Source organism: Blastomyces dermatitidis (genome assembly GCF_000003525.1).
Source record: "Blastomyces dermatitidis ER-3 genomic scaffold supercont1.3, whole genome shotgun sequence".
Lineage (NCBI taxonomy): Eukaryota > Fungi > Ascomycota > Eurotiomycetes > Onygenales > Ajellomycetaceae > Blastomyces > Blastomyces dermatitidis.
Genome location: NW_025544776.1, coordinates 1350868 through 1363282, shown reverse-complemented (window position 1 = coordinate 1363282; position 12415 = coordinate 1350868). Strand labels below are relative to the sequence as shown.

At 47.6% G+C, this 12415-nt stretch overlaps 4 protein-coding genes across 6 annotated transcripts; 2 read left to right on the top strand and 2 right to left on the bottom strand.

Annotated features, from left to right (window-relative positions):
* Positions 1 to 1311: 1311 nt before the first annotated feature.
* Positions 1312 to 7446, bottom strand: BDCG_02762. 3 transcript variants are annotated; one of them, XM_045418318.1, is made up of 2 exons: positions 1577 to 7446; positions 1312 to 1503 (listed from the first exon to the last, which is right to left on the bottom strand). In XM_045418318.1, the coding sequence occupies exon 1, from the start codon at positions 7025 to 7027 to the stop codon at positions 3794 to 3796; it is 3234 nt and encodes a 1077-aa protein (XP_045280146.1). In that variant the 5' UTR covers positions 7028 to 7446; the 3' UTR covers positions 1312 to 1503; positions 1577 to 3793. The 3 variants fall into 3 exon arrangements, with proteins under 3 accessions (XP_045280146.1, XP_045274931.1, XP_045280147.1); XM_045418319.1 differs by lacking the exon at positions 1312 to 1503 and having other exon boundaries at positions 2855 to 7335; positions 7395 to 7437; XM_045418317.1 differs by having other exon boundaries at positions 1312 to 7446.
* BDCG_02763 (uncharacterized protein) lies at positions 1517 to 2334 on the top strand (the record flags this gene model as incomplete). Its single annotated transcript, XM_045418320.1, has 2 exons — positions 1517 to 1997; positions 2137 to 2334. The coding sequence occupies 2 exons, from the start codon at positions 1517 to 1519 to the stop codon at positions 2268 to 2270; spliced, it is 615 nt and encodes a 204-aa protein (XP_045274932.1). The 3' UTR covers positions 2271 to 2334.
* A 118-nt stretch (positions 7447 to 7564) lies between the features above and the next one.
* On the bottom strand, positions 7565 to 10301 carry BDCG_02761 (uncharacterized protein). Its single transcript, XM_045418316.1, has one exon. The coding sequence runs from the start codon at positions 9754 to 9756 to the stop codon at positions 8152 to 8154; it is 1605 nt and encodes a 534-aa protein (XP_045274930.1). The 5' UTR covers positions 9757 to 10301; the 3' UTR covers positions 7565 to 8151.
* Positions 10302 to 10380: 79 nt separating this feature from the next.
* BDCG_02760 (acylphosphatase) lies at positions 10381 to 12208 on the top strand. The gene is made up of 5 exons (XM_045418315.1): positions 10381 to 10691; positions 10779 to 10809; positions 10922 to 10934; positions 11070 to 11139; positions 11302 to 12208. Exons 1-5 carry the CDS (start codon positions 10680 to 10682, stop codon positions 11452 to 11454), a joined length of 279 nt encoding a protein of 92 aa, XP_045274929.1. The 5' UTR covers positions 10381 to 10679; the 3' UTR covers positions 11455 to 12208.
* Positions 12209 to 12415: the final 207 nt, after the last annotated feature.

Genomic DNA, 12415 nt, shown 5'->3' with positions numbered 1-12415 from the left:
TCTCGTTTAGTTAGACGCCAACAGGCGCGTGCGGGTGGGGCTCCGCGCGGCTAACTTCTAGCTTTAACTATTGCAAAATTAAAAAGAGGGAAGCTGTGAAGCAAGAAGAAAACCATTGACATGAATAGTATTTAGTATCGAACTTGCATATTCTATATATATATATATATAATATATATATATATATAAAAGAGATGGCCCTCACCAACAGATTCCTCCAATCCTTCAACCACTTCCCCAACGAGATATTCCGCCTCAATTTTGGCCGTGTGGTTCGTCTCCGTGAACACCTGGATCCTACAACCCCCCCCCCACGGACCGTTTGACCTCCTGACGGAGGCGGGGAAAGTGAAGCCTAGAGCGCTCAATCCTGCCACATATATCTGTACGTGAGGGCCTTGGCATGTATCTCTGGCGTGGTCAATCGCAACTTGCCAGGAGAAATATGAAATATGAAAGGCTGTTTTTGTTAATATAATAACCCCTATCTCTTTTCTTTTTGTTGAAAAAAGAAAAAAGTCCCCAACGGCGCTTCCATGCGCCCGAATTCACAAACGCTGCAGAGCCTTGCAAGGAAGGTTAGAGGAGATGTTTACATATATTCGGTTCCTGCAGGTTCGTCTCACCAGATTCACCAATGGCTTACTTTCATCTTTTAGATCGATTGATGACGATGATGATGATGATGATGATGATGTTAATTGAGTACAGGAACTCAGCTTCCCAAGCATCTTATCCTCGTTCATGAATTCCGGGATCACTTCTCGCTGCAGGCCAGGACGGAGATGACGGTTGAAGGTGAAATTACGTTTTCTTTTCTTCTCTCTCTCTCTCTCTTTTTTTTTTTTTTTTTTTTTTTTTTTCTTTCTAGCTGGTGCATTTTGAATAAGAAGGGTGTCAAATATATGTATAAGTATACGGAGTATACAATTGCTAATTGGTCAGATAAATAGATTTGAATGCCCAAATCACGGATTTTCCTAGCTACGAAAGCGGAGTGCCTTACAAGAGAACAATGGCTCCTGAAATATCCACACGCATCGTATTTTGGAAGTAAACTCTTGCGTTTGCTGATAGGAACCACACGACGAAGCATACGGCTATCAAGCAGATCGGAACAACCGATTCTGGTGTACATCGCTCCTCGACTGTATCCGGTCATAGGCTTTCGTGTTCAACTACGGACGGAGAGTACACCGTTGCCAATCATCACCTATGTTTGAGGTCTGTTTTAGAAGTTCCTGCTCTGCATGGCTGCAGCTTCCGAGCTGAAGGGGGACCTTTTGCTACGTATTTTGATTTATAAATAATTTTTAAATGATCCTTGAATTAAGACTTGAGCTGTTTTGCTTAAGTCCTCCTTACCAATCAACACTTTTAATGTCTTTGGGGTGCTTTGGTATGAACACGCCTAGGCTAGCTCCGCGTTTTGACTGGTTGACATATTTGAAGACCTACGACTATCGTACTGTTGGTGATATTAACGAAACCGTGTGCGGGGAACTACAAAGTCAGCATGTCCGTACTTGACTTTGCCAGCCCCTCCGGCCTTAAACATTGCAACAAACCTACCTACCCTACGTCAAATCCCCAGGAACTCTCCCTAGGACGACTGCCGTCGCTGAGCCCGAGGCGGCAAAATGCCGTTCGAAAATTTAGACATTTCCATCATACCAAAATCGTATCTATTCCCGAGTACAATTCCAAGCGACCGCAGTCCGTGCTTCGGTTTCCGGATCGAGCCGTTAACGGAATCGGGTGTGGCAGGCGAAGTCACAGTCGCATTGCTGCCGACACGGGTGACTTGGCCGGCGTACATAATGCTATTGGGATAACGTACCAGACACCCCACAGCGGGACTGTCCTCTGGTCCCGCCTCAACACCTCTATCCCAAGCCACGGTCACTCCCAAGCCAACAGGCCCAGCCCCAGTCCCAACAGCTCGCCCCGAAACTCAATACCAACCCTCTCTCGTGCGGGAGGGAGTCATATCTATTGTATACAGTCCCCACGGCATCCCTTAAAATACTTCGCTGGACGAAGACGCCTCGAAACATCTACATATGGACTCCAACTCTCGTGCGCTCACACTGCTAATCTACTCTTTCCCAAGTGTGCAGAGCTCATGGTACCTAGGCGGAAATATCATCGCCGGCGCAAGCCGCGCTGGTGTGCCGTTAGCGAAGAAACTGAGAGCGGAATGCTGGATTGGTGCGCATGATGAGGAGAACATTAGTGGCGGCGTTATCATGAAGTTTTCTCAAGAGTGAAAGAGGAATGATCGGGGATATTTATGAGAAGGGATGGGGTTTGTATGTGATGTTAGAGATTTGGAGGTTGGAGGGGAAGTTGTTTTGAGGGCGTAAGGCTATAGTTGTGAGTGAGACCATGGTCTGTCTGTAGTGTGCCACCTAAATCGAAGAATGGCACATCCAAGCAACCCGGTTGTCGAAATAGACCCTTAAAAAGACAAGTTATATATATATATATATATATATATACTTTAGAGTAAATACAAACAAATAATGTGCTTAGGGAAAAGGTAAAGGGTCGGGCATCAGAGGGGAAGAAGCGCGGGCAGGTCGTTTTCGCGTGGGAGAGGATGAGCGCTCTTGGGATGATTGGGGGTAAACGAGGATAAAACACAAAACACGGTGTACAGCCATATTTGCTAGGAGAAAGAAAAGAAAAGGGGGAAAACAGCAGGAAACATGCAGTTGGTATAGTTATAGCAAAGGATAGGCAGGAAGACAACTCGTCGAAACTGCCTAAGTAGATATCCAGAAGAAGGGCAATTAAATTAAGGCAAATAATAACAATAAAAAAAAAAAAAAAAAAAAAAAAAAAAAAAAAAAAAAAAAGGCGCTTGAAAATTTTGCAATCCTAGCTAAAACAATAGTTGACAGGGTGGATAAGAGAAATCGGGGAGGGGAGTCGTTGCTTCTTGTTCTTGTTCTTGGGGGTTTCGCTATTGTCCCTCATGTCGTAAATTCCGCTGTTATTCAATGGCTTCAAAGCATGATATTCAGAGTAGCTCAAGTGTTGTAAGGGGAGGAAGAGTGGAGGTATCAGAGGAGATGGCGGGAAAACGGAAGATGCTCAAAAGTGTTTAGGATTTTCAGAGTAAGATGAAAAAGAATCAATATACAAAAAAGAAAGAAAGAAAAAAGAAACAAATTGGAAGGGAGGAGAGGAGCTGAAAGCTAAAGCGGTATTTGTAAATGGGATGAACTAAAAGTAAGATTAATAAACAAGAGGCAAGAAAGCGAATTGTGAGAACCTAAGGTGGTGGTGGTATGTCGATGGATTATATAGGGAGAAAATTGCGCCGACCGTGCGAGGGATAAAAAAAAGGGGGAATATAGTGTCTCCATCCACGTGTAATATCCAGACATAAGAAGCGCTGCGGAAACAAGAACTAAACACAGGAGGAGCATATGAATGGCTGATGGTGTGAGAGGCAGTGGGGGCAAGGTAAATAGGGCACGCCCAAATGGGACAGAATATACAGCAATAATGGACGCAGATGGGTAATTAAAAGAAAACAAAAACCAAAGAGGCTTAAAGGGGACAGATCTGATAGAATAGAAGAGAGAAGAAGAGAAAGAGAAAGAGAAAACTAAGATGACGGTGAAGACAAATATATCTAAAATGAGCCAGCTTTCAACTTTCAACTGATACCCAACAAATACACAGCGACATTTATAGAACCCCCAATTCATTCTTATACCAAACTGGTTACGTGAACACCCCACAAAACCGTAGCTAAGCATCCCCCAAAGAATCCCTGCGCTTACCTCCATGGTGGCCGTTCATCTAAACCCTTCGAAGACAGCGCGACGCTGTCCCTCCCCGACCGTGTTGCGCGTGGTTGCGGCAGCATACTAATACGTCTACCCGAATGGCCCAATGCCGTTCCGGGCCGGGTCACTGCTTTCTTCGCGCCATTATCACCACCACCGTTACTCATAGTATTGCCCACATTTGTCGATACCGCTCGCACACTGGGTTGGCCAGCGTAGCTTTGTCGGCTGCGGGGCGTGGTAGCTAGTAAAGGGGAAGGGCTGGGCAAGGCAGAGGACGGATCCTTGAAGAGTTTGCTGTAAGGGGGTGGGTCGTTGAAGCGGAAGCGTGTGGGGGTGGGTGACGCGCCTCCACGGTCTGGGGCGGGAGAAGTGAGGCGGCTGCCTGTGAGTCGGCTTGAGGGGCGGTAGGAAGAAGGGGCGGGAGAGGCGGATGACTCGCGGCTGAGTGGGCTAGGGATGGGGAGGGAGAAGCGGGAACTTGTGGGGATAGTGAGCTTGCGGTGCGGGGATGGCGTGGTGAGGCTAAGTGGTTTAAAGTTGTGACCCACTACAAGGTCATTCGTGTTAGGGCTATTGTTCCAGCGCGGCTTGGTACATGTAGGGTTGGGTTTTCCAAAGGAATTTCGGGATCCAGGGCGAGGGGTGGAGGGTGAAGGAGATAATGTGGAGAGTCGTGGGGATGGTGGTGTGAGGTGGCTCGAGCTGGAGGTGGTGCGGGGGATGGAGGAGCGGCGAGGGGCGGAGGAGGCTTGAGGCAGCCCGGAATAGCGCTTCAATTTTGTTGCAGTGGCCTTTGTGGTGGCGTTACCGGTAGAGCTTCCTCTTCTACTCGATCCATTGATGCTTGATGCTACCCCGCTGTTGGCTCCATTGGCACTCGACATGACCACTGAAGAAGCAGGGGAGCTATCAGGAGTATCAATGGCACTTCTGTTAGCAGGACTATCAAGCGTGACGATGCTGGATATCGAGTCCCGTAACTGTTGGCTTCTGGCAACATTGAGGTCCTCCAGGAGCATATCCATGGCGCGAATCTTGTCTTGCATCGCTTCCCACCTTGTTTTTAGATCTGCAAGCAATCTAATAATTTCCCCATTGACCGTCAATCTATCGTTAATACCCTTCTGTATGATTGCCAACACGCGGTTGATGGCATCGCCAATATGGAGTTTTTTATGGCCAAAGCTCTCGATCCTCTTCGACAATGCCATGGAACCAGCGTGGTGGAGACCCGAATCAATCGCTTCCTGGAGTTTATCGACACTTCGTTCAAGCGACACGAACATTTTATGTGCCTTCTTGCCAACATCCCTGAAAACCAAAACCCATCTATCCTCGCCCAATTCGCGCCGTAACGCTTCCGCATCCGTTTCCAACTTTTTATAACCCTTTTCCAAACGTTCTCGCCGATCCTCTAATTCCTCACAGGCACTTGGAAATATTTTCTCCGCTCGAGATTGAAACATTGAAAGTCGCATAGGGAGGAAGTCCAGCGATGCTCGAAGGGGTTGCATCCGCGCAAACAAAGCTAGTAAGTTAGAGTCATCCTGGGTATTCTGGACGGTGGAGGGTTCCTGTTGGGCGGGAGGGACATGTCTATGTCGTAAAGAGGATGGCGTACCCCCATTGGCGGGGGACTCTTCAACAATTGTCTCTAGCTCGTCGAGGTCAAGTCCGTTGCTATGTTCTGTCTCCGATTCCATGATCATTGTGTTGTGTCTTTTCTCCTCCATCTCGAATATCAGCCGACTTAAGTTATCCATTTCCATGCCCACATCGCCAAGAACGTTCGTCCATAGCTCCTCCCACTCCATGGCAAGCTCAACCTGCTCCTTAACACCTCTCAGCTGTGATCTAACGCCCTTCCAGTTCTTCAGAGTTGATTCCACCTGAACAACGATGGCTTGGAGCGGCTCGGGTCCGACATCTGAAATATCATCGCGTAGCTGTACCTCTTCGATAGCTTTGACGTAGACATTCACCAGGCTCTCAAACTTTGTCACCGCTTTGTCGACATCTTCCAGTCCTTCTCTGCCGCCAGCAGCCGCCCATTCAACATCATCCTCAGCGTCCAGCCCACTCAAGACATCCGAAGCTTTGTTTATCCATTGTTGTATTTGACTCGCGGCTCCCGACAACGCTCGCACGGCAGCAGGCGCGGTAGCGATGGATTTAATGCTCGCTTCGAGGGACGCGGGTTGAGGTAAACTGATGGAAGTTAATTGAGACAGTTGATTGCTGAATGATGCTCTGGAAAAGGAGTAAATAGATTCAGTGCGTGACAGGCCCAGAGGATTGAAATACGACTCTACATTGGTACTCGAGCCATTAGCTGGTACAGGGGGGGAGTCCTTTGGCGGCGGAGGGGGTGCACCTTCTTCGGACTGCGTGCTTGAGCGAAGATACCTTTCCAAGTCCGTTGTGCCCGTGGAGGAATTGGGATCTGAACCGTGGGAAGCTCCAACGTCCTGTACCGTGGTTTGTACACCCTGCAGAGTCGACATATCTGCTAATGGTTGTCCCTCTTGAGCAGTCGATAACGACTCAGAAGGATCTGAGACCCCGACGTCTGCTTCGGGGCTGGTAGTCTCCGTAGTTGTAGTATCGTGTCCCTTCAGCCTCCCTGATTCCAGCTCGCTGGGGGAGGAGGCCGGTTCCGGCGTGAGCAATACACGGCGTCCACCACTCCAAGCTCGGCCGCGTCGTAGTACTTTTATTGAGAGGTCCCTGTGTGCACTATCCAACTCTTTGAGATGGTCTTCGGGGATCCTGCCAATCACGCTGCTGCTCCTTGTCGGGGCCGTCGATGTTTGTTTGGACGAGCCGTCCAGCAGCTTGACTCTGGCAGCTAGGCCGGGAGAGAGACGACGTAGAAAGGAGGAGCGCTGTTTCTGCGCTGCAGGAGACGGGGATAGGGATTCGTTTCTATGAGAAATGGTATTACTGTCGTTATTTTTATGGCTGTTGTCGGCGGAGGATGGTGTAGGCGTAGGCGAGGATATAGGAGAAGGGGATGCGGGTGAGATTGATGTCGATGTTGTGTCGGACCAGGAGGCGAGAGATTGTGCAACTTGACTGGTTGATCGGCGCGTGCTAGGGACGGATATGGGGGATGTATTGGTTGTATTGGTCGTAGGAGTTGTAGCTGTGGCTGATGCCGTTGATGTTGATGCTGAAGCAGACTCACTAGCGGAGGCAGAAGGAGAGAATATCGGGGGCATTGGAGTCTGTGTGCTCGCCGTTCGTCAGTGGGCGAGATGGAAAACGGTGGATGCCGTGCTGGTCGCACCACCGTGGATCGAGTGGGCGAGGAGACTGGTGTTTCTGCTAAATAGGCCAGCCCCTATTGGTGTTGTTGGTGATGGCGGTGGTTGGTTGTGGTGGTGATAGTGTTGATAGCTGGAGTATCAGCACGGAGTAAGTGGACGACGTTTTAGGCGTGTTGTACGGTGATGGCTAGGGACAGCCGCAGAGGAGCGATACGACCAGATCTCAGGAGGAGAATTTCACCTCAAATTTGGCTGCAACACTGTGGAGAGAGCGTAAGTAAATATCAGCCTGGGCATGGGACAACTATTTCCTTCTTACTTTTGCCTTGGTCGTTGTGTGAATAATAGAAATCTTGTTTTTGCGTTCCTGTGGTCCGCTACAAGTCAAGGTACCGTACCATTTATTTATCGACTAGCCCCTGGATATTTAATTATTGGCACCAAACCAACTCTATCTTGCTGCAAAAATAGTAAATATTGGAAAAAGCATAGGTTTTATGTTTATATTTATATCCAGATACATATTTTCATCCGGAAACCAGATTTATATATAAAACGACGCTTCAATATTCCAGAGCAACAATATATCGGTCATGTTAAATCATTTCATGGACATATTTGTCCGCTTAATCTATGTATGTATATTATATAACAGGCGGGATTCCGCAGGGGTTCTACTCCAATAGACAAATACAACCGAGATTCCCAGGAATGTGATGGGAGAGGAGGAGGGGTCGGTGCCGGCGACAGTAAATGATTCAAACGTGGTGTGCATCAAGTAACTGACAGCGTCGCAGCAGCTAAGCGCGTGAGAAGCAAAACACCATATGATATGTATATATATAAACGAAGAAGAAGAAGAAGAAGAAGAAGAAGAAGAAGAAAAGGGTATCAAATGAGAAGACACCTGTGGAGGCCAAAGCGGTACCAGTTAAACATCGTGAATCTCGTCAAAAATCAAAAATCAAAATAATAATAATAAAAATTATAAAACCAAAAGATCGGGGAGAGAAAAGAGTTTTGACGCCGCGTTTTTGCCTCTCCTGTGCACATTTGCTTGCCTACCATAATTATGATTACAACGCGTCAATCCCAAGCCCTTGGACGGCCGGTGCCGTCCCGGAGTCCGCGGGGGATGTCGATTCTAGGGGCTGTGTCAGAGTACGGGAGCCTTTCTCCTTCCAATCGCGCACCAGCTCCTCTCGAACGCCCTTACACCAGGTCATCAGCGCCGTGTCAAACTTTCTCCATGCCTCGTCGTCCCCGCCATTGACCACTGCCATCACATCCATCTCAAGCTTGATCTCCCACCGGATTTCGGCCGCCTTGATCCAATACCGCAGGTTATCAGCCAGCCGATATGGTTTGGCAACATTTTCATGGTACGATTTAATCTCGCCAAATTGGCGGTGCGAGAGTTTGACGGCCTCGTTGTGGAATCTGATCAGGTCCCTGCCGTCCTTTAGACGCTCGAGGAGAGGTGTTGGGAGTGGATTCGTCTCCGCAGAGTCCCAGGCCGGTAATGGTCGATTGCTCGTCTCCAGGCACTGGAGAAATGATCCCGCTTGCTCATGCTCTCTTCCACCCCATTCCCCATTGGCCCAGATGAAGCTCGACCGCCTTTGCATTTCTTTCTCCTCGAGCTTCCGCTCTTCATCAAGCATTTCACCAACCTCAGTAATCCACGCGAGAATAGTCGCCCGTTCCTCATCCTTCAACCCACCTACAAAATTCCTTGTAGCCCACTTCTTCAAAACTTCCAAAATCTCCAGTAACTCCTCCCGTATCTTCCGCTCACTTTTGATGGTCGCCAATCGCTCCGGATTCTCATGCGCCGTGTAGTATATCTTCGCAGCACGGATGGCAAGCGTGACCACATCCAAAATATGCATGCCCTCAATCTCGTGCCACCCCCGCGGGGACTTGGCTGCCGTAGGCGTCTCCGAGGTGGTGGCCTCATCCTCCGGTTCCGATAGGCCATCTGGCGAGCGATCTCTCGGTGTCGGCGACAGTAATTGCGGAGTCAATTGTTCCTTTGCCGCCGTCAACACAAACCGCGCCTTTGCCAACGCAGTTTGCAGCTCCCCCCTCAACGACTCCAAGTCCGGAGGTGGAGGTATGTAGTGGTTGCGGATACTGTATGTGCTAACAGTCGGCGGCAACATGATAGGCTCATTCTCATCCCACTCTTCATCTCCCAGCTCATCATACCCGCCACCCATATCCTCGATGGGGCTCTCAACAAACTCCTCGCCCAGCTGCGGCTGCTGCGACAGCATCAGCTTGGGAATTTCCTGCTTCTGCTGCTCACCATTTTTCTTGTGGTTCGCCTTGGCAAACTGCGCGCCTTTACCATCCAGCAAGCCCGTTCTCGCAAAATAATACTGCAAATGCGCGATGCTGCCTAGGCTCATGACGCTCTCGCGGTTCTTTGCGGATTCGGCGAATTCCACGCCCTGGGGTCGTATGTATCCTCGTCTGCGCGAGGAAGTGGACACGGATGATTTTGCATCGCCGGAGAAATTGGAGACGGAGGAGACGGTTGATATGGTGGAAAAGGTGCGGTCGGGCGAAGGGCAAGAGGAGATGGCTGGCGTGGGCGAGAGGGAGGGGGAGCGGGAGGGGTCTCGGTCTCGAGTGGCCGCGTTTGGATAGGACACCCGGTCGCCTTGGTAGGCCATTATTTCCTTTCCTGATCTAACGAGCTCTGTTTTCTGGTAGGGCGGAATATGGGTTGCAGGGAAATGAAATGTGTATATAGAAAGAGGCGGGGCTAAGTTCGCAAATCGTTCGGATAGAATAAAACAGATATGAATAAATAAATAAATAAACCGGAAGAACTAGGAATTGCGGGTTTAACAAAAAATGAATGCAAGTTATAAACTAGATGATATTTAAGGGTATTTAACAAATATAATGAGTTTTTCTCCTGGTGATTAAGCCTCTTGTTCCATGTTATGTTGCTGAGGCTTATTATTATTTATGTATTTGTTGATGTTTTGTTGGAGAGAGAAATGTTGGTTGGGCGTGTTTGAGATGAAAGGGGGGGCTAAAATCAATCAAGCATAGTAATATTTAATAGCGCTGGATGTGGCTGCCGGACAATGATTCAGGCATCCAACATAGCAACCAGTCGGTTTTTCGTGCAGCAGTCAATAAACGCTGCATTCAAATGGTCCTTCTTTGTAAACTGTCTATATCTATATCCATATGTCCTATCCCTATCCGTATCGTATGGACGTTGATTCTCGTTGCTGCTGACTCGTATATATAATAATATAATATAATACAAGCCCCTTTTCATTTCTGCCTCGGAACAGCCAATGCCAAGCCATTTATTGGAAATTAACTGTCTTGGGACTAGCGCGGACAGAACACAATTCCCAGAAACACGTGATTGTGACCGTGTTCAAATAGAGTTAGGACCGTGCAACCTCTGCACTTAGTCAGCATACTCTCAAGGCTTGGCAGCGAATTGAAGACCCAGCACCCCGTTTATTTTAACATCAATATATTTGATTCTATCACGGTGCAGTTTTCAAGGATAACTATCAATCCAGCCCGGGTTCACGCTTTTTATTCCGGAGGGATCTCGAATTGCATCATGTCGAAACGAGTATGGAGTTTCATTTATATAATCTACTATTCTACAAATAATGCGCCCGCCGAGGGTAAACAACACACACAACTGACATGAATCCAGATCTCATTTCGAGTCCACGGCAAGGTCCAAGGCACGTATAAAATCCAATCTCTCTTTAGCCTTCCACCCCAACCCCGTTGCTCCGTTGCTTTGTTACCAGTAGTTTATTTAACCAACCCTGCTGGACTTTTGTAATTTGCCAGGAGTCTTCTTCCGGTATGGAAAATTAATAAACCCCCCACCCATCTTTCCCCCCTATTTCTATCAGTTTCTATACTTTTTGTTCGGCTCTGTTTTCTGTTTTTGAGGTGAGATAAGGCTATGCTGAATGATGAACTTTCCCGAACCTAGCGATTTCACCCAGCGGAATGCAAATAACTACGGCTTAACTGGATGGGTAAAGAATACCCGTGATGGAAAGGTTGGCTGGAACCCCCCTCCTCCTATTTTAAATGCCAGCAGTGCACCCTTCTCCTCTTTAAATGTTTATTTTTTTTATTCGTTAATCTACCCCACCAGAGCATAAAACACATTTTGTGCATGCATATTTGACCTACTTACACATTCGAATGAACCTGCATAGGTAGAGGGTGAGGCACAAGGAGATGAGCCCGCGCTTTCGAACCTACTCAAAGACCTAAGCCGGGGCCCCGAATTTGCACGTGTGGTCAAGCTGGAGCATTCGGAGATTGATTTGAAGGATGGAGAAGAGTCTTTTGTCGTGACTCGCGGTTAAATAATTTGATGCTGTAAAAATGGGGTTTTCTTTTTTCCCTTTTTAAACTTTACCCTGAGCTGCTTGACAAATGAACTTTTTTTTTTTTTTTTAAGATTACGAAGAAGGGCGAGGGTAGTCAACCAGGGAGGTGGAATTAGGAACAAGCAGAGTTGCTTTCCATTCTAGAAGAACTGTTAACTAGTAAATATGTACTTGGTCGCTGGAATAATCTGTCTTACCTGACTGAATCATGTCCTGTACGAGAGATGGGGAGCTTTGCTTGAACGAACCGCTTGCCACCCTTCCAGACTCTACCCATGTCTGCATGGCATGTCTGCATGGCATGCATGCATGCATGCATGCAGTGTAACGCGGCTTTTTGAGGCGTCTATTTGCATAACAGCAACATTAATCGACGTCATCATACATAAGGGTATAGCTATGAGGTTAGATAGAGCTTATGGTAACCTTCTCTTTCTGTGAAACTAGGATGAGGCTATACTCGAGAGCATAGCTCTTTCGAGCTCCTTCGAACACGTTAAATGTGTTGTTTTTAAAATAAATCAGATAATTTACGTCCAACGGATATGACTCCTCGAAGCCGATTTCATTTAAATACCGCCGCCAAGATTCTTTTGGCCGAGGGCTTTAATAAGGCGTTATGAGCTATTCTGTAGTTATATTAATGGCGATGACGATAATGCAGGTGATTCCACATAACATACGCTGTAGTACTAGTTGGTGCTAGTTGGTGGCTCAAGATCTAACTAATATTAATAATAATTATTCCGTTTCTCATCAGTCTGGCCAGGCCCACATAAAAATAAATGCCTTTTATTATTACAGGAACAGCGTAGTTAGTGCACTTTGCATGGAACAAGATGTCACCTTTTGATGCGTAAATTTCTCCTATTAATAATTATTCGCTGTGGCGAGCGCTACGGTGACGGTGGCGTCCACATCTATTATTATTATTATT

Bases quoted from the DNA above. Each gene is read 5' to 3' on its own strand.
- BDCG_02762 (XM_045418317.1), bottom strand. From the start codon at position 7,027: ATGCCCCCGATATTCTCTCCTTCTGCCTCCGCTAGTGAGTCTGCTTCA.
- BDCG_02760 (XM_045418315.1), top strand. The intron at 11,140-11,301 runs GTTGGCTGGAAC...GAACCTGCATAG, and splicing joins AGAATACCCGTGATGGAAAG to GTAGAGGGTGAGGCACAAGG.
- BDCG_02761 (XM_045418316.1), bottom strand. From the start codon at position 9,756: ATGGCCTACCAAGGCGACCGGGTGTCCTATCCAAACGCGGCCACTCGA.